The sequence below is a fragment of the Ornithodoros turicata genome, chromosome 1 (genome assembly GCF_037126465.1).
Source record: "Ornithodoros turicata isolate Travis chromosome 1, ASM3712646v1, whole genome shotgun sequence".
Classification (NCBI taxonomy): domain Eukaryota; kingdom Metazoa; phylum Arthropoda; class Arachnida; order Ixodida; family Argasidae; genus Ornithodoros; species Ornithodoros turicata.
Genome location: NC_088201.1, coordinates 224,944,751 through 224,964,646, shown reverse-complemented (window position 1 = coordinate 224,964,646; position 19,896 = coordinate 224,944,751). Strand labels below are relative to the sequence as shown.

Genomic DNA, 19,896 nt, shown 5'->3' with positions numbered 1-19,896 from the left:
AGCTTATAATGCAGGTGCTTCACCTGCTAGTTTAAGCACAACTCTTGTTCCTACCTTGCGGTGCATTACAGTGGAAACTACGGGAAAGCTAAAGGTCATGTCTTAGCATTAACATGAACGTCGTCACAGAGACTCCGCCTCCTTCCGGACAAAGCCAGTACATCAGCTTCATTGACCACCTTGTACGCTTTTGTTAGTTACGTCATAATTGAGATTATATATAACTTGTATGTACTAGGGAATGTGAGTTACACGTCGTCATACCAGCGCTGGACAGCTCTTTCGGCATTACCAGGAGTGCGTAGGTAAGTTTATTATATTATATGTCCTGTAGAGGCAGAATATCCCTTGTAACAGAGAGGTTCTTGTTAACTTTTCACTAAGACTATGCAGCAGTTTCATTCGGCAGTTTATAAGGTCGTCCCTTGTCCACTGAAAATACATATGTGTATCCAAGAGTACGTATGAGCTTTACTGCAGCAGTCGCGGACAAAGTGAGGCGAGGCGAGTACAGAAACTGCACAAGCCAGCTGTCGACTCTCAACTAAGTCAGGATTATTCAATGAGGAAGTATTTATCAAAAAATTTTGAACGTCATGAGAGCGCACATTTCCAGAACACATCATCACCCAAGCAGCACAATGTACTGAAAGTCGAGTGCAATAGGGGCGGACGGGTAGGTGGAAGGCCTTGAACAGACTTGTGAAACTAAATAACATTGATAAGACACACACCGTACACCCCTATTGCTCCTACACCCCTTTCCCCTCTTTTTCTTTTTTTTAGGGAATAGGAAGCCGGAGTGCTGCATGGCTGAGCTTTCCCCTTTCTTTTTTCTTATTGTTTTCCGCCAATAAATCCCCTCCCCTATTGCACTCAACTTTCAGTACATTGTGCTGCTTGGGCAATTTCGCAGACGCGCCTCATGGTAGCTAAGTAAGTGTACGGTTACAGTCATACTCCTGACCTTGAAGGTTCACAGGAGGTCAGGAGCGGAAAACGTAAAAAGTAATTCATTGATTCATGGGATTCATTGGTGTAAAAACCTATTTCATTGGTGGTCATGGCAGTGGAAGTGCGTCCTTTTGTGCATCACCGCGATCAGCCGCGACTAAAATATGTGATTCGAAACCTATTAATTACTCCCACAAATGACCCACTTCAGTGGCGGATTTTTCTCCAAAAGTTGTGCGCTGAAGGTCCCAAAAGGAGTAATACCAATTTTAATGCCAACTGCCCTGCTTTCGACGTTAGGTTTTACATGACACACATTTGAATTTTTATTTAAATAATGTGCACCTCACACTCATTCACACAATGTGCAGCTTGTAGGTTGTACCGGACAGACACTTGTAAAAACGAAGGTACTTGGACTGGTGCGCTCGCTTGGTATATACGAGGGTGCTTCCATAAGTTTCCGGCCCGACCAACTTTTAATAGCCATAGAGACGAAACAAGTGTATCACTTTTCGACATAGTCACCCTTAACTTCGATGCACTTTTGACACCTTTCAACCAGCATTCTTATACCCTTGAAAAAATAGTCCGAAGTTTTGTCAGCAAAATGCTAGAAAACTGCCTCTTGCGCCTCACTATCGTTTCGAAGTGTCCGTCCTCTGAGATCCCTCTTCAAGTTTGAGAACAGGAAGTAGTCACTCGGTGCCAAGTCTGGACTGTAGGGTGGGTGGTGGATTTCTTCGAAGCCGCACTCCTTTAGTGCAGCCTTGGCAACAGAAGCCGTGTGGACAGGGGCATTGTCCTGGAGCAACCGGACACCTCGACTCAACCTGCCGCGCCTCTTTTCCTTGATGGCGTCTCGCAGTCGGTGCAAGAGTAAAGCATAATAAGTCGCATTCACTATGGTGTTCCTCTCTTTGAAGTCAATGAGGAGGATCCCGTGACAATCCCAAAATATTGTTGCCATTATCTTCTTTGTGGATTGTGTGACCTTGGCTTTTCTTTGGGGTGCTTCTCCTGGTTTGCGCCATTCCATCGACTCCTTTTTCGAAAAGGGATCACAGTAGAGCACCATAGTCTCATCCCCTGTGACAATTGACTTGAATATTTCTTCTTGGTTCTCTTGACAGACCTCCAAAAACTCTTTGGCACAGACGACGCGCTGTTGCTTTTGAACTTACGAGAGAAGTTGTGGCACCCCATCTCGCACTGACCTTTTTCATGTGAAGGCCCTCGCCGATGATGCGAAAAACGGTTGTTCTGGAAAGCCCCAGCCTTTCTGAGATTTCCTTCACATTCAGACGCCTGTCGCTCAGCACTTCCTCCTCGACAAGAGACAAATTTTCTTGTGTCACCACTTCCACTGGACGACCATCGCGTGGATCATCTTCAATGGACTCTCGCCCCAGTCGAAACTGCTTAGCCCAGTCTTTTACCGTTGTGTACGACGGAGAGGCTTCGCTGTACACGTTGTCCAGTCACGCTTTAATTTCTGTAGGCGAAAGTCCCTCTTTTGTCAAGAATTTCATCACAGCGCGGTACTCGATTTTTTTCCATTTTAACTGAAGAGTGCACTCCGGCTGTTTGAAATGCCGCTCTCCAACCAGCAAAAGCATGGAGAGGGTCGAGGGTGGTGCTCCGGCCCTCCAACAGATGGCGCCACGCGTCCTTAATCGCATTTTCAAATTGGCGCGCACTTTCCACCTCGGGCCGGAAACTTATGAAACCACCCTCGTATATATATATTTTTTCTTCTATTTTTCTTCATTTAATACTTTACTGGCTTCACACTGGACTTTCAGAGGTGAGTCACTCACCCTGACGGGAGGACATCACCTTCCACGTGACCTTCCGGCGCCACTCGCTCAAACGTCGCCCACCTACGCATTGCTGATGAAGGCCCAATAAGGCCGAAACAGCTGTCCAATGCTGGTGTGGAGACGTTTGGGACTTATAAACGTATATATATATATATATATATATTGTTACAAGCTCGAAGGGAGGGTTCGAAGTCCGTTCTGGCCAAACCCGTCAGACACAATTCTCCTTGCACCAGCGCACGTGTCCATGCCCGGCCCAATAGCCTCCTCTTTATCCACCGCAACACTATTCCCCCTCCTCCCCCGGTTGCGGTTGACGGTGGCATCCCGCGTCGCGCACAGCTGGCGCGGCGGAAGCTCCTCGGTATGGTGCCAAACGGTCTGCGTGGACAACTAGAGGTCTGGATCGTCCCGTCAGCTTGATGCGGTACACCACGTCGTTGAGCCGCTTCATTATAACGTAGGGTCCGTGCCAGGGACGCTGCAATTTCGGCGAGAGCCCACGTTTCCGTGTAGGGTTATATAACCAAACGGACTGCCCTTCCGAGAATCCACCGCCAGACGCTTTCAAGTCATAGTGTGTCTTCATACGGGTGAAGGCTTGTTGCATGTGGTGCCTGGCAAACCTGTGGACAATCTCCAGTCGTGAGCGCAGTGTATGAAGGTAGGCCGAGGCGCTGGTTGCGGTATGCTCAGTATCTGGAGTCGACGCAAGGGCTAAGTCGCTTGGAAGACGCAATTCGCGGCCAGTAAGCATCATTGCCGGCGTTTCCCGGGTGGCTTCGTGGGGTGCTGTCCGGTGGACAACAGGACAACAGGAAGAGTGGAATGAGATCGTCCCAGTTCTTCTGGTTCTCGGCCACGAATAGGCTAATGTGCTGCAGTATCGTACGGTTGAACCTTTCAACCATACCGTCAGACTGTGGATGCAACGGCGTAGTGCGAGTTTTCGCGATGCCAAGGTACCAGCACATGTCGTGGAAGACCTGTGACTCGAAGTTACGACCCTGGTCCGAGTGTAGTTGCATGGGAGCCCCGAAACGGGCTACCCATTCGGTCACTAACGCTTCCGTCACTGTAACCGCCTCTTGGTTCGGGAGTGCGTACGCCTCGGGCCACTTAGTGAAGTAGTCCATGACAACAAGGACGTACCTGTTGCCACGTGTTGTCGTTGGTAAGGGTCCTAAAATGTCCAGGGCCACTCTCTCAAATGGCACCCCGGAAACACATTCTTGGAGCTTTGATCTTGTTCGGGTGCGCGGTCCTTTCCGAGATGCGCAGAGGTCGCAAGACCGGCACCATTCTTCTACGTCCCTCCGGTATTCCAGCCAATAGTACCGTGCACGAATCTTTGCAAGGGTCTTGTTAACACCGAAGTGGCCTCCTGCAGCACTGCTGTGCATCATGCGTAGAACATTCGACCTGAACACCGCAGGCAGTATGAGCTGCCTCCGTGCGGTTCGCCCGTCTGCGGATTCCCATACGCGATGCAGGAGATCGTCATGTAACTCAAGTGATCCCCAAATAGCCCAGTAACTCTTGAGTTGTTCCGATTCCCGTGAGACTTCCGCCCACGAAGGACGTGATCCATTCTCCTTCCAGGCAAGGATAGGACCAATGTCTGGATCCGCTTCCTGCGCTCCACGCATCTTGTCGCGGCTGACTTCGCTGTCGATACGAACAGCGCAGGTGGCATGCGCCTGTGAGATTGAGACAGGTGTTTGGGGGGCATGCTGAGCGCAGTGGTGGTCGCCGGTGCTGGCACAAGGCAACCTCGACAATGCGTCCGCGTTGCTATGGTCCCGCCTGCGACGGTGTTGGGGCGTAAAGTCGTACTCTTGGAGCGTCTGAATCCAGCGCGCGACTTGTCCTTCAGGGTTGCGGAAGGTGAGCAGCCACTGGAGTGCAGCGTGATCAGTCCTGAGTGCAAAGTGGCGCCCATAAAGGTAATGATGGAAATGCTGTACCGATTTGACTACGGCCAACAATTCTTTCCGTGTCACACAGTAGTTCCTCTCCGGTTTTCGAAGTGCTCTGCTGAAGCATGCCACCATCTTCTCCTCGCCTTCCTGCACCTGCGACAGGACGGCCCCTATGCCGGTCTGGCTAGCGTCAGTGTCCAAGATAAATGGAGCGTCCGGCAGGGGGAAGGCTAGTGCTGGTGGCTCCGTTAGACAGGATTTCAAAGCAATGAACGCTTGGTTGCAAGCGGGTGGCCAATCAAAGGTGCGTGTCTTGTTGAGCAACTGGTAGAGGGGATCAGCTAATTCCGCGAAGTGCGGAACAAAACGACGATAATAGGAGCAGAAACCCAGAAACGTTCTGAGGGCAGGCTTGTCTGTTGGCACAGGCCAGGACTGGATGCACTCAACTTTTGCTGCGTCAGCTTGCACTCCAGCTGGTGAAACACGGTGTCCCAGGTAGACGACGGAAGGCTTGAGAAACTTGCACTTTTTAGGATTGAGCTTCAGATGAGCCGTACGTAGTCTGTGAAAGACCCGCCGCAAGCGATCTATGTGCTCAGTCAATGTCCTGCTGTGTACGATGATGTCGTCAATATATACCAAGCAGACCTCAGGAGGTAGCCCAGACAAGACAGTTTCCATAAGTCGTTGGAACGTCGCAGGCGCATTGCATAAGCCGAATGGCATAACTTTAAATTGCCACAGTCCTCGGCCTGTGGTGAATGCCGTCTTCTCCTTGTCCTCCGGGGCTACTTCAACCTGCCAATAACCGCTGCGTAAGTCCAGGGTGGAGAAGCACGTCGCACCTGCCAACGTATGTAAAGTGTCGTCAATGCGGGGCAATGGATAAGAGTCCTTCTTCGTAACTTCATTTAGGCGCCGGTAGTCCACACAAAATCGTGTGGAACCGTCCTTCTTTTTGACGAGCACTATGGGCGATGCCCAGGGACTACAAGAGGGCTCGATCACGTCTTGACTCCTCATGTCTTGGATGAGCTGGTCGACTTCCCCGAGGCTACTCAGTGGTAGTCGTCGGGGCACCTGCTTGATGGGACGTGCGGTACCAGTGTCGATACGGTGCGAAGCGGCGGTGGTCTTGCCAAGGTCAGCGGCAGCAAACGAGAAAACATCGTGAAACTCTAGAAAGAGGGAGCGTATCTTCTGTTTGTGGCTCTGTGAAAGCACCGGCTCCGTACTGTTGACAAGCTCGTCGATATAGCTAGCTAGACATGAATCACCACAGGCGGAGGGATCTGCGGCACTGTCTTCTCCGGTAGCGGGGTGTATCTCCACGACCTGACTACACCTCGCTAGGCGTTGTCCTCGCTGAAGCAGAATGGGTGAGGGAGTGACGTTGAGGATACGGATTGGTACCAATGGATGCGCGTGACGAACCAGGCTGCGAGCAACGATGATGCCAGCGGTTGGAGGCCCTTCCAAGCACTGCTCGACAATGGAGACCTTGCATTGTTGCTTGGACGGCGCCGTTCCAGGAACAATCACTTCGGCATACGGTGGCACCATGACAGTCCGACGAGACAGGACATAGGGGTTGGGGTCAGGTGGAGTAGTGGTGCACGAAGAAAGGACTAGCTGCCGGGTCCCCAAGTGTAGAGTACCTTCTCGGAGGTCAAGAATACATTGGTGGTCTTTCATAAAGTCAAATCCTAGTATGCACTGATCCACGATATCGGCGACGTAGAGGGCATGTCGAAACTCTTGTCCCGCTATAGTCAAAGAGACTGCGGCGACGCCTTATACCGGTATAACGTCGCCGGCTACAGTTCGCAGTTCTTGCACACTGGCTGTGTAGAGCATGAGGTCGGCGTTCGGCAACGTCTCAACAAACGACGAGCTAATGAGGCTTATTGAAGCTCCCGTGTCCAGCAACATTCGGCATGACTTGCCGTTGACCCCCCCGTCGATGTAAAATCCAGAAGTTGAGGGCGCTTGACGAGAGACCCCTACAGCTGGACGACGCCCCCTGCGCCCAGCTAATACGCGTTTCCCGACCGCGGGCCACGTCTCCTGCGAAATCCCGAGTTTCCCGTAGTGTTAGGTGACCGGAAAGGTGGACTTGGGCAAGAGCGTCGTAGGTGGCCCCGACCGCCGCAGTTCCAGCACGTGAGTGGCTGCACAGCATTTACCTCGCATGTCGGCGAGTCATCGTCCGAAACTGGAGCGAGAGCTCTTGCTTCACCTAGGACAGGACGGGAGAGGCCCTGCGTTGTTCTGGCCGCACGCTTGGCCGTATCCACTTCTAGTGCTCGTGTTAGGGCGGCCCGCAGACCAGTGGGCCCCGATAACCGAACGGCTTGCTGCACATCCACATCGGCTATGGCGTCGATGAAGTAGCCTACGGCCACCGTGTCTACGACATCCTGGGCACATCCTGGGTGACCTAGCACTCCTCAAAGCCACAGTGCAAGCCAGTGAATTATAATCAAGGAAAAAAAGCCATTAAATAAACAAGTAGATGACAGTAGACGTGTTTGTTGTTCAAAATTACATATTAAGATGGCTTCTATGGCTGCACGCAGTGAAACAGATTATCATGGAACGATGCGACAGCACCAGAGAGCACGTGTTTCGCCGTGTTTGCGGCTCGTCAGCTCTGGGTAGCTGCGCATCGTTCGGAATTGTGCAAACCAGGGGTCACTCAGCGAGCGATCTACACTGGGAGGGTGACTTAGCACTCCTCAATGTCACAGTGCAAGCCAGTGAATTATAATGCAGGAAAGAAAGCCAATTCCGAACGATGCGCAGCAACCCAGAGCTGACGATCCGGAAACACGGCGAAACACGTGTCCTCTGGGGCTGTCGCATCGTTGCATGAGTATCTGTTTCACTGCGTGCAGCCATAGAAGCCGTCTTAATATGTAATTTTGAATAACAAACACGTCTAGTGTCATCTACTTGTTTATTTAATGGCTTTTTTCCTGCATTATAATTCACTGGCTTGCACTGTGGCATTGAGGAATGCTAAGTCACCCTCCCAGGTGTAGATCGCTCGCTGAGTGACCACTGGTTTGCCAATTCCGAACGATGCGCAGCTACCCAGAGCTGACGAGCCACACACACGGCGAAACACGTGTCCTCTGGTGCTGTCGCATCGTTCCATGCGTATCTGTTTCACTGCGTGCAGCCATAGAAGCCATCTTAATATGTAACTTTGAATAACAAACACGTCTAGTGTCATCTACTTGTTCATTTAATGGCTTTTTCATGGATTATATATATATATATATATATATATATATATATATATATATGTTTATAAGTCCCAAACGTCGCCACACCAGCACTGTACAGCTGTTTCGGCCTTATTGGGCCTTCATCAGCAATGCGCAGGTGGGCGACGTTTGAGCGAGTGGCGTCGGACGATCTTCTTCCGACGCCACTCGCTCAAACGTCGCCCACCTGCGCATTGCTGATGAAGGCCCAATAAGGCCGAAACAGCTGTACAGTGCTGGTGTGGCGACGTTTGGGACTTATAAACATATGTTCAACGTGCAGCCAAAGAGCGTATGCTATTTTTCTTCATTTTATATATATATATATATATATATATATATATATATATATATGCGTGTGTGTGTGTGTGTGTTTGTAAATCAAACGTCGCCATGCCAGTACTGGACAGCTGTTTCGGCCTTCTTGGGCCTCATCAGCAGTACGCAGGCAGGCAACATTTGAGCGGATGGCGACAGAAGGTCACGTAAGGAGTGGAGATAGTCCTTCTACAGGAAAAGGAAAAAGGGGGACTTTATTAAAAACTAAGAGCGGGTATTCGACAGCGGCGCTGTCTTGAAAAGGACAGGGCCGCTGCCGAAATGTCGAATATTGGGAAGAAAATTAGCAGAAGCACTTTGGCTGCACGTTAAAAATGTGTTTATAAGTCCCAAACGTCGCCACACCAGCACTGGAATGGTGTTTTGGCCTTATTTGGCCATTATCAGCAATGCGTGGGTGGGCGACGTTTGAGCGAGTGGCGTCGGAAGGTCACGTGGAAAGTGCTGTCCTCCCGTCAGAATCACCTCTGAAAGCCCAGTGCAAAGCCAGTAGCGTCCCCTTGGATGGCTAACCTTCCCCGCCCCCCTAATACAAGAACAAGAAGTATTGATGGAATAAAATTAGCAGAAGCTCTCTGGTTGCACGTTGAACATATGTTTATAAGTCCCAAACTCATGTTCAATGTGCAGGCAAAGAGCTTCTGCAATTTTCTTCCCTCAATAATTCACTGGATTTACAGACTTACAGATTTACAGCACTGGGCGTACAGATGTGAGACTCTTACCCTGACGGGAAGACATCACGTTCCACGTGACCTTCCGACGTCACTCGCTCGAACGTCTCCCGTCTACGCATTGGTGATGATGGCCCAATAAGGCCGAAACAGCTGCCCAGTGCTGGTGTGGCGACCTGTGGGAGCGAAATTTAGAGAGGTCACTGTATGACCGCAGCGTTAAATAACGTGGACACTCCAGGAACCACATGTATTAGGAGATATCCTGGCGAGAGCGTCGCACCGCGGCATGCTGACTGTCGCAATACAAAGAAGAATGAAGTGCGCAAGTGAAATGAAAGCTTGTGAATTGTAAAGGTTCCTCGATAATTTCGTTCACGCATTTTAGAGTTGATTACAAGCTTTTTTTCTTTCGTTATTCACCAGGGCATAGTTGCACCAACCGCTGCGCGAGTGTCGTCCACGCATACAAGTTCATTACCACAGAGTACGAAACACTTGGTAGCAAATGAGAAGCGACATGCTGGAGATGAGCAACGAAATCCAACGACTCGGAATTGTGACGGCTCTGCTGGTTCTTTGTTCGGGAAGTGTGGCAAGTGGTGAGTAGTGCTTCATTATTTGGACATATTTGCGAAGAGGAGCATACTCTCGTCTGCAAGATGACTTTGCTAACGCCTACCTTGGACTAGGTTGTCGAAGAGCATGCCTTTAGCCAATAACTTCATGACACATTTCGCTTTATTGCTAATTAAATTTTACATCAATATTGTATTGAAACTTATGCAATATTACAGTGCTGACAACACAGACACCCATTCACTTTGTGTTCGCTGAAAAGACTTCCTCATAGCTTTTAGTAGATCGCTAACTAATCCAAGTGCTAACTCTCTGACTTACATTAGTCGCGTGAAAGAAATGCTTGACGAAGTTTGCACTTGTCGAACCTCGTGCTCGATGCCAAGGTTGAGAATCAACAACGACTTCATTTAATGGCTGATGATTGGGAGTGGTTGAGCTTCTGTGTAGTAACTGTAAGGTAGTACAAAGGATGAAACGAAGTTCACCACAACAAGTCAGCGAAAGAAATAGTTGTGTCGCTGTGTCGGTAGATACCAAAGGAAACATGTAACAAGTCCAGTCTTTCCAACCGTGACTATCCACGTTTGTTCCGTTCTAATCTCTTTCTCCTCTACCCTCTTCTGCTCCGGTGCACTACATAGGCTGAGGGGGTCTGATGTCCATCCCCCCTGGGATGGTATTTGGACACGTTTCTAATGGCGTCCAGATGAAACCGGTCTGCTTCGTCCAGATATCGGCAGTTTTCAATATGCCTTGTTTTGTGACTGTTTGCACCACAGAGAACGGCACGAGAAGTGTCGTCGGTACACCAGGTAGGCGTTTACGGACTAGGACTTCATCACCGACGCCCATGACTGTGTCGTCGGCCAAAGTACTCCTTCACAGATGTCCTGTATTTTTCTTCTTGTTGACGACTCTTCCGTTCCTCCTTGAGATTTGATGTTATCAACATTTCCTAAGTCGTGGTCTGCTTTCGGGAATGGATGCGAACCATGTTGGGAGAAATATGGAGAACATCCGATATCGCTCTTATTGGATCGATTATATTGGTGTGTTGCGGCCTCTAGGCAAGGACGCCATCTCCTTGGCAAGTTATGATAGATATCTAGATACTGTTTGATGTCCCTTATGGCCCTCTCGGCCATACCATTTGTCGCAGGATGGTAAGGTGCCGCGAACTTGATACGTATGCCATTTTCTTGAGCCTATGCTTGCATTCGCTGGTTCGTGAAACCGTGCCTGCTGATACGAATAATCACTCTTGTAGACGCAAAGATGTCCAATTGGAGTTTCTTAATGCTCTGGTGTCTACACCGACGGTGCGCATACCATCCTTGTGGCCTCGTCGATGGCTAGTAAGAAGGACTGGGTGCGTTTGATACCTTCTGACTTCCTTCGCAGCTCCGTTAAGTAGAGATGACTGACTGAGTGGCTGGGCAGAACCATCCTGTCACTTCTCTTGCCGTATTTGACTCTGTGTGTTTCACAGACCCCGCAGGGCCGAATGTAGTTTTTGACGTCCTGTTTTATCTTTGACCACAAGAAACGTTGACATAATTTCTATATGTGGGCGACACGCCATCGTGTCCTCCCAATTCCGGGCTGTCCTGTTACATTAACAGAATTTTGGCCCTCAACGTTTCCGGCAGTCGAAGTCCGGCAGTCCGGCAGTTCAAGCCTGTCGAGTGCGAGCCTTGACGATGCGTCTGCGTCACTAAGGCTGTTTCCTCCTTAGTGACTCTTGATGTCGTAGTGCAGTAGCTGTAACGGCCGTTGTGCCGGTCGCCCTTTCAGTTCTGTACAGGCGATAATACTTGCAGTTCGCTTGTGAACGGTAAAAAGTTTGAACAGTCGTCCCTCTAGGTACGTGCAGAAGTATCTGACTGCCTGTAACACCGCGAATAACTCCTTCTCTCTGGTGCAGTAATTCATCTCGGTGTCGCTGAACGAGTACGAGTAATATCCCATAACGGCCAGCTGCTGCTGCCGTGGTTTCGACTCATCACGTTGGTATAACACGGCACTCGTTCCGTACTCGGAGGCATCAGTGTGGAGTTCGAATTGTAACCTAAAGTCGGAAATTGTGAGTACTGGACTGGAAGATATTATCTCCACCATGTCAAGGTAAGACAGTTCTCACTCGGGCGTCCACAGGAACGCTGCTCCCTTACGCAGTAAAGATGTAAGGGATTTTGTCTTCTTCGCATAATGCTTAATAAATGCACGAAAGTAGCCTGTAAGACCAAGGAACACTCTTAACGAATGCACGTCCCGATGTGTTTGAAGACTGTGAATCTTTTTCACAGACTCCTCATTCGTCGTCTTGGTTTCCCCTCAAACATGCGACCCAGAAGCACCACGTTCCGCGTGAAGAAAAGACTGTTTTTCAGATTTATCTTCAGCTTAGCCTCCCTCAAGGCGTCGAGACTTGAGTGGCGTGCAATGAATGATCTTCGTCGTTCTAAGAATATGAGAATGAATCAATGAATGAGAATACGAGATTATCGTCAATGGAGGCACGCACAAACTTTCTAATGTACGGTTCCAAGATCGTGGTCATTAGTTTCTGGAATCAGGATGATGAATTCTCCCATCCGAATGGTAGTCTATTGTACTCGTAGAGATTAAAGGGCGTTGTAAAAGCGATGTACTTCTTTGTGTCCTTCGTTAATGGGATTTGCCAGAAACCTTTGCAGAGATCTATTGTAGAGAACACGTTGCAACCATCTGTGTCATTGATGATCTCGCCGACGTTTGGTATTGGGAATGGAATGATCTGTGTCTGTTTGTTGATGAGTCGAAAGTCAGTGCAGAGCCTAAACGATCCGTCAGCCTTAGGTGTAATAGTTATAGGCGAGGCAAACGCTGACGTTGACGGTCGTATGATTCCTGCATCAAGCATGGCCTGTAGCTCCTTTTTGAGCCATTCTTTCTTTTTGCGCGTCACCTTGTAGGCTTTTCTCCTGACTACCGTTGTGTCTGTCAATGCAAAGGGAACCTGAATTGCAGAAGTGGGTAAAGGATATTCGGACACTGATATAAGCTCTGGATAGTGCTTAGCGACGTCCACCATGGTCATGGATTTCTCCAGATGTGTCGGAATATGCCGACACCGTCCGTGGTGGGATATCTTGGTCTGCAACTGATACGGTGTCATCCCAATGTACGTTTAGTCGCAACCGTTTCATGTCCGGACGCGAGAGTAGGAGATCCTACGGAACATTCTCAATGACCAAGGCATGTGTTGTGGCGATATTTTCGGAGTACCTCAAGGTAACACAACCCAGTCTTTGAAGACGTTAGCCGTATCATCAAACGCAACGACTCGCACACATTTGCCAGGCTTAATCAGCTCATGTGACACGAATCCGCGCTTGCCAAATGTGATCGGGGAGCCGCTGTCCACCAAGGCGTTGAGTACGACGTCATTGACGTGCATTTTCACGTATAGCAACTTCGTGTTGCAGAGATACACGGTTTCGTTTGGCATCTCAGGGCAGAAACCGTCGCCCTCATTTATTAGTGTTTTTCGTTCCTCGTCGTTACAGAGAACTTCATCTCGAGCTGTAGCTGCGGTCCTGGATCGCCAGTCCTGCTGTCGATGCGCTCCAGGGCTCTGGAAATGAGCTGGGCGATCGCTTGCGGTCGTCGTCCTTTTTTCGACAGAAGCACCCGATCTCATACTATTTGCTCCTATATCTCGCAAGCATTGTAAGAGTTCTTCACCCTGCTTCGGTCCTCGAATCTTAATCATCTGTCGCATGTCGTTCGGGAGGCCATGAAGCGTGAGGGCGATAAACGCCTTTTCGGGAAGCTGTCCTTGAGCTAGTCGCAAGAGACGAACCTTTTGGAAGTAGTACTCGACGAGTGATCCGCTACTGTACTTGAAGTCAATTGCGTTACTGCATCTTTCTACGACATTTTCGTGGAGCGAAGACACAGAGCTGTCCCTGCATGAAGACCAAGTCCCCTTTTCTTGTTGCACTATGCGAAATTAATACCCTTTCTTCGCTTTCCCAAACAAAACATATCCGATATTGTCTATTTTCTGTTCATCGCTTGCCCATCCATTTTCTTGGCAGGGATGCTCATATGCTGATAGCCAGTGGGCAGCACTTTCGGAGTTACCATCGAACAGACTTGGTTGGATGGTAGTCCTGTACGATTGTCGTCCTCTGCTCAACGATGACACCAGATCCAGGAGTAAATTTTGCTGTTCTGCCACGTGCGTTTGTTGATCCAGAAAAAGCTTAAGAACAGATGTGTCGTCTGAAGGGCTTACATCTGTTGTCTCCGCAGCTCGTCGTAGCGTTGTGGGATGCCCGAATCCTTTTTTTTTTCGAAGTCATCCATCTTCACATTTACCTTGATCGTTCCCCTAGAGAGCAGAGCAGCGATATCCTTCACTGCTATGAAGTTCACCAGGTCCCGGATGTCCTCATGCTGGGACAGATCAAAGGTCTCGTCGTCGTCCACCGAGCATTTCACGATGGATGGGTACTCTACAGTCCCTCCGTGGTGGTGGTGATGGTGATGGTGAAAGGGCTCGCCGTTGTCGGCCTCACATATGTGGGCAACGTCATGACTCACGCCCTGGGGAATGTGCGTCCTGGGCCGACTTCTTAGGGAACTGTGCCGACATACGTGTGAACTCGTCTGAGGAAAATGCAGGGAAAAAAACCCAAACAGCACAGGCAGCACCGGGATTCAAACCCGGGTGCCTCCCAGTCTCAGCGTGACATGGCCAGCACGCTAACCACTGAGCCACGGGAGCTGGTCTCTACAGTCCCTCAAAGCGTGAATTGTACACGCATACTTTAAGAAAGTCCTACTGCGGGTGCGCCAATGTAACAAGTCCAGTCTTTCCAACCGTGACTATCCACGTTTTATTCCGTTCTAACCTCATTCTCCTCTACCGTCTTATCCCTCGCTTATCTCTCCGGTACCCTACAAAACATCTGCGTCAGTATAGTTCAGCAAAGAGAGCACGGAATTTCTTATTAGCATTCGCAACCGATCAGCGAGCAATACATTTTCATTGCCTAATCTATTGAACAAACGCACCTGGCTATTTCAAGTATTGAGGTAAATGGGGTAACACGGGATAGAAATTTGCAATTGAAAACTACATTTTTATTTTTCGTGTTTCACAAAAAAAAAAAAAAAAGAAATAGCACGCATCGGCACATTCTCAGGGGGTCTAGAACTGTTGACCTGTAAATGCGGAACAGACGTAGGAGGTCTGTAGCTGCACGTTGAGCATATGTTTCGATTTGATCGTGCACTCCCAGCCAAGGACATGTATTTCGCCCTACTTGAAGCTCGTCAGCCTAGCGCAGGGAAGTGACACGATAGTAGGTTGGCGCTAACAGTGCGTCTCGGCGAGACGTCAACGTTCCACGGTGACACACTTATGACCTTCTTCTGTTCTTGACGCCCACTTTGTGTCCAAATGTCTTCGCGCAGTTCGGCGACGGAACACGGGACTCCTCCATGAGAGATTCTATCGAGGGCCATCTGTACAATTGCTATTGTAAAACTGTCTTTCAAAGGCGGAAAGGCTCCTCGCGCCATCAGTTTGCTGTCTACGTCACCATAATGTGGAGCTCTCTGCCGCAGTGAGTGGCACCTTTTTAGAATCCGTACTGTCTTATCATTTTTTTTTTTTTGTAGAACAGGTTTTCTTTGATCTTGATAGCGTTTTCGTCTTATATATGCAGACAACGGTGGCATAGCGAGAGGGAAGGAGGTTAACCACAACTCCGAAATAGTATATTTGGCAGAGAGAGAGAGAAGGAAATTGGGTGAAGTCCTCCTTTCCATAGAATCTCTCCCGAAATAGTTTTTATTGCTACGCTAATAGCGGACATTGTAAGGAAACACGTACCTGGGCGCACTATTTCCTGTACAACTTTCACAGGCGTACATGTGGCATGTTATATTGACGTACGGTTGGAGTTCGCGGGGACGAATCGTTTGACACTCATTTGTTTTGCTGTGACACATGTGTACATTTTCTTAGCGCGGAGATGATTGGGCGACGAACAACTAATTGTGTCCCTTCACTCGCAGCATTGCCGTTTATTTTGGTAGTTCCACAATTTCACAAATGCATTCTGGAGATCATGTGGTGTAAGCACCCATAAAAACCACTGATGGACCTAGGCGGTGGCTGGCCTTCCAAAGCTCTCTATTTAAAACTAACGCATGCGGTAGCGGCTCTACTCTAGGACAGCAATGTGCAACACATGTCCGATCTTTCTCTGTAAAAAATATGCAGTGGTATTACGATACTGAAGCGATTTCAGCTTGACTAATTGTCACGACATATCGCGTATTGACTGCACGATGCCCTTCCAAGTATTTCGAATTTAATTAAGTTCTACTTCTTTTACAGAACATTACAGGCGCGTGTGCTACTACGGTCCAGTACATCACGTTGAACCTGACTTTAACGACCTGGACCTCAAGCTGTGCACACACATCATATACGGGTTCTCCAAGGTTGGCGACGATAATGCACTGGTTGCTGCGAATCCGAAAGACGAGGGCCGTTACAGAGATTTCAACAGGCACGTGCAGAACTATAATAAAGGAAAAGAAGAAGCTTTGCAAGTAAAGACGCTCTTGTGTGTCAGCAAAGGTGCTTTCCCCACCATGGTCGCAACTTCGGAGAACAGAACAACGTGAGTTTGTGATCCACATATATAATTAGCAATGTGGTATAGCCGCAAAGAAAGTACAGGTTTACTAGATTGTAGTAGATTATTGCCGCGTTGGTACCAACCGACCGAAGTCAGGGCCGCGTTCAGGCGACAGCGTGGCTTCGCCGGTTCAGAGTGGCTAAGCCCTCGTCAGCTCGCCGCAGCTGCCGACAGTTAATGGCCGACCGCGTGAGGTGTTTTGCGAACGGCACCACGCCGAGCTTTTCTCATTCACAGGGGACGCTGTGGAGAAACGGTCAAAGGTAACCACATGCAGCGTTTCCCCAACGGCGGATGAACGGCGTCCCATGCGAGGGTTGCCGTACTCTCTCAAGGGAGAAGCTTCACGTGACTTCATAGTGAAAAAGTCTCAAACAGAGGCCCTGCGTGATTGTGATAACGTAATTATAACGAAGAATACACTACAGCAATGTGCACGCACGGAGCTATCTGTTTTGAATGTGCGGCCCGCTATTCCCAAGGCACCCAAATACACGGAGCGCAGGCAGCATTCCGGTTAACATCTTCATCACAATATTGCACACTTCCCTTTGTGTATTCTTTCCGTATTGCATGTTGGACGCTCACACCAAATTATGTTATTAACATGAGCAACAATGAATATCCCACTGAACGCGATCCAGCCGAGCAATCTGAGCAATTCCGCGTGTCGCCGCCAATGGTGTCTCCAGAAAACCCGCCCGACTGGACGGACCGAACCTGAGGCTAATCTCTGACTGACCATTGCGCGTGGCCACGCTCTTAAAAAAAGTGTATTGTAACTCCCTTTTTGGGAGCAAACCTTTGCCACATATATAACTCCCTTTAGAGAGTACAATTACTCTGAAAAAGGAGTCTCCTCATTCTCTTGAGACAGCGAGAAGACTCCTTAGCTCCTTACTGGAGTGAAATTGTACACTCCAAAGGGAGTGATGCTGGTGGCAAGGATGTACTCCGCAAAAGGGAGTTACAACACACCCTTTTTAAGAGCGTATGTAACAATACAATATTACTGGCATGTTTAAATCGTGACGCCACTTATATCAAAGCTTCAGCTTATCGACGCCCGTAACCCAATGTCTTTGTGACTTCAGCACAAAATTCAAAGTAATTTACTCCCACAGTTTCATCCAGTCAGCTTTACAGAAACTGAAGGACTGGGGAGATTTCGGAGGCTTGGACGTGGACTGGGAGTTTCCAAACATGATGGATAATCACCCCGAGGAGAAAGAAAATTTTAAAGAATTCCTGGAGGTAAGCGACAGTAACAGCATAATGTAAGTAAGCACCCCTATTGCCGCACGTCGACAGAGGTCAAAGCATGTGAAGATATAGTTAATCCGTGTGCGTTCTGGTTGTGCTGAAAAATATCTTCCAAAATGTCACCGGGGTAGGATCGAACGCGAAGGCACTGGATCAGCAAGTGAGGTGCATAAAGCATGGTTTTTGGTGTTGTCTTTACACCCGAATGGAAGGTGTTGTCTAAAGCACACTTTCATTAGGTGTATTCCTCATAAAACACTCTTATATTGCGTGTTTAGCAACAAAAGCGTCGTTAAAAGGGGAGTATTCTATTGACAACACCTTTCAGGATGTATGTTGGTTTGTGGCAAATACTCCCTCACAAATGGCTAGTGTAATACAAGCTCCCACGGCAGCATACCAAGACATAACAGCTCGACGTCCTTCCGTCTATGGGAAGCAGCACCCTGAGCACAGCAGACCTCCAGCCCTGGTTCCACCGCACAACATAACCCGGGGCGTACTGCGTCACAGGCACGCCTCGTTAGGTCGAGCCTTGAGGGGACTTGGGCACCCTCGGTAGCCTCTATAGGCGTGTTAGATGGATCATATACTGAAATGCAGTTTGTTGGGGGGCATGCTCGCTAAGTTTAGCAGCGCAGAAAACGTCTACAACGGTGACGGGAATTCGTCTTTGCAATTCAAGGATACCATTTAAATTTCTGACATCCTTTGCTGTCAAAGACTGTGCTTTTACCTGAACTTATCGTTTTTAATGTTATTTACTGCTAAGTGCAGCTGTGCAACCAGTATTTTTTTTCCTTTGACGAATTAAAACGCCGTTTTCAACGCCATATTTCCAGTTCAAATGGGGTGTAAAAAAGTGTATAGGACGACTTTACACCCTGAGTGGTCGCTATGGGATAAAACGTGGTGTATGTCGATATTGCACCTTTAGTAATGCTCTTTTTACACCATTAGCTACAGTTTGCGGGAAAAAAGGGTGTTTTTATGAGAATACGCCTGTTTTGAGCGAATAAAGGTGTAAATGATTTAATGTGTACGCACGCAGGTGTTTGAAAGCCTTGAAAAGCAACAATGTTAACCATGCCTCAGGAGCCAAGGTACTTTAGTTGAGCCTAATTTCATGCATTGGAATCTCAAGCATCACGTCGCTGCGAGCGGCTTTGTTTCGCTGTTGCGAGAAACACTTTCGCAACTTTCCTTTGTATAATCAGGCGAAAATACAGGGTTCGCCAAGATAAACTTTGGGGTTTGAAATGAAGTTAAAACAAATAAGAACAGTGTCGGGAATTTAAAGCAGATGTTAGAGGACGTATTTTCCCCCCAAATTTTATGTCGATACCTCCACTTGCTTCGTTTCTCTGCCGATTAATCGTGAAAAAAAAAAAAAATACTCCGCTACCTAATCGGCTGTGTTTCAGCTCCCTTACGTCAGATGGCGAAACGGTCGAACGCGGCGTTGCAGACGACATCGAAACCAAGTGAAGAAGTGGAACTGAATGCAGAGTCGGGGTACTCCGCAACGCCGAGTTCGACCGTTTCGCCATCTGACGGAAAGAAGCTGAAACACAGGAATAGCTGAGTAGACAGCGGCGTTTTTTTAATTTTCACGATTTATCCGCAGAGAAACGGACCAAGCGCCATTATCGACATAAACATTTGGGGCATAATACGTCGTCTAACATCTACTTTAGCTTTCCGAAACTGTTCTTATTTGGTTTATCTTCGTTACAAACCCCGAAGTTTATCTTGGCGAACCTCGTACTGATCGCAACTGAAAAAAAAAAAGTAAATTATATTTGCTGTTATCATCAATGTCCTAATCGTTGTCTATATCGTTCAACGATGCACATATTCCTCTTAACATTTCAGGAAGCAAGGAAGGAATTTGACAAGAAAGATAAGATCTTGACTGTCGCTCTGCCCGCATGGGTGAAATACATAAAGAATGGCTTCGAGGGAACAACATCCACGAACGAAATTGTACAAAGTCTATCAGCGTCAGTATCCTTTGTTGTTGGTGGTGCTTCTTCTCAGTTATTTATATGGGGAATGTTTAGGAACCGCCTAGGAAGGAGCCTTTCGGTGTTCATTTGATGTAACTGATGACATTGCCTGTATATTTCCTTCCTCCTGTACGACCTCTAGTGAATACGGAAACCAGACAACGGCATTGAATTTGTTCGAAATTGTTAAAATTCGGACTGGTTGGCGGCACATTGGTCCTGGCACTACGCTTATACCTCTAACTTGACCGTATAGAAAAGCTGGATGAGCCCATGCCCTCTAAAAGGGGAATCACTTCAGCGCAAGACAATGCAGATAGTTTGTTCGCACACCGCTCTGAAACGGCGTAA

General features: G+C 48.4%; 1 protein-coding gene across 1 annotated transcript; it reads left to right on the top strand.

Annotated features, from left to right (window-relative positions):
- Positions 1–227: 227 nt before the first annotated feature.
- On the top strand, positions 228–19,121 carry LOC135395331 (acidic mammalian chitinase-like). Its single transcript, XM_064626565.1, has 5 exons — positions 228–301; positions 9,414–9,589; positions 15,967–16,255; positions 17,398–17,527; positions 18,975–19,121. Exons 2-5 carry the CDS (start codon positions 9,496–9,498, stop codon positions 19,119–19,121), a joined length of 660 nt encoding a protein of 219 aa, XP_064482635.1. The 5' UTR covers positions 228–301; positions 9,414–9,495.
- Positions 19,122–19,896: the final 775 nt, after the last annotated feature.

Excerpts from the sequence above, each read along its gene's own strand:
- LOC135395331 (XM_064626565.1), top strand. The coding sequence starts at position 9,496 with ATGAGAAGCGACATGCTGGAGATGAGCAACGAAATCCAACGACTCGGA. Across the intron at positions 9,590-15,966 it reads TTCGGGAAGTGTGGCAAGTG|AACATTACAGGCGCGTGTGC; the intron begins GTGAGTAGTGCT and ends CTTCTTTTACAG. Across the intron at positions 16,256-17,397 it reads ACTTCGGAGAACAGAACAAC|TTTCATCCAGTCAGCTTTAC; the intron begins GTGAGTTTGTGA and ends TTACTCCCACAG.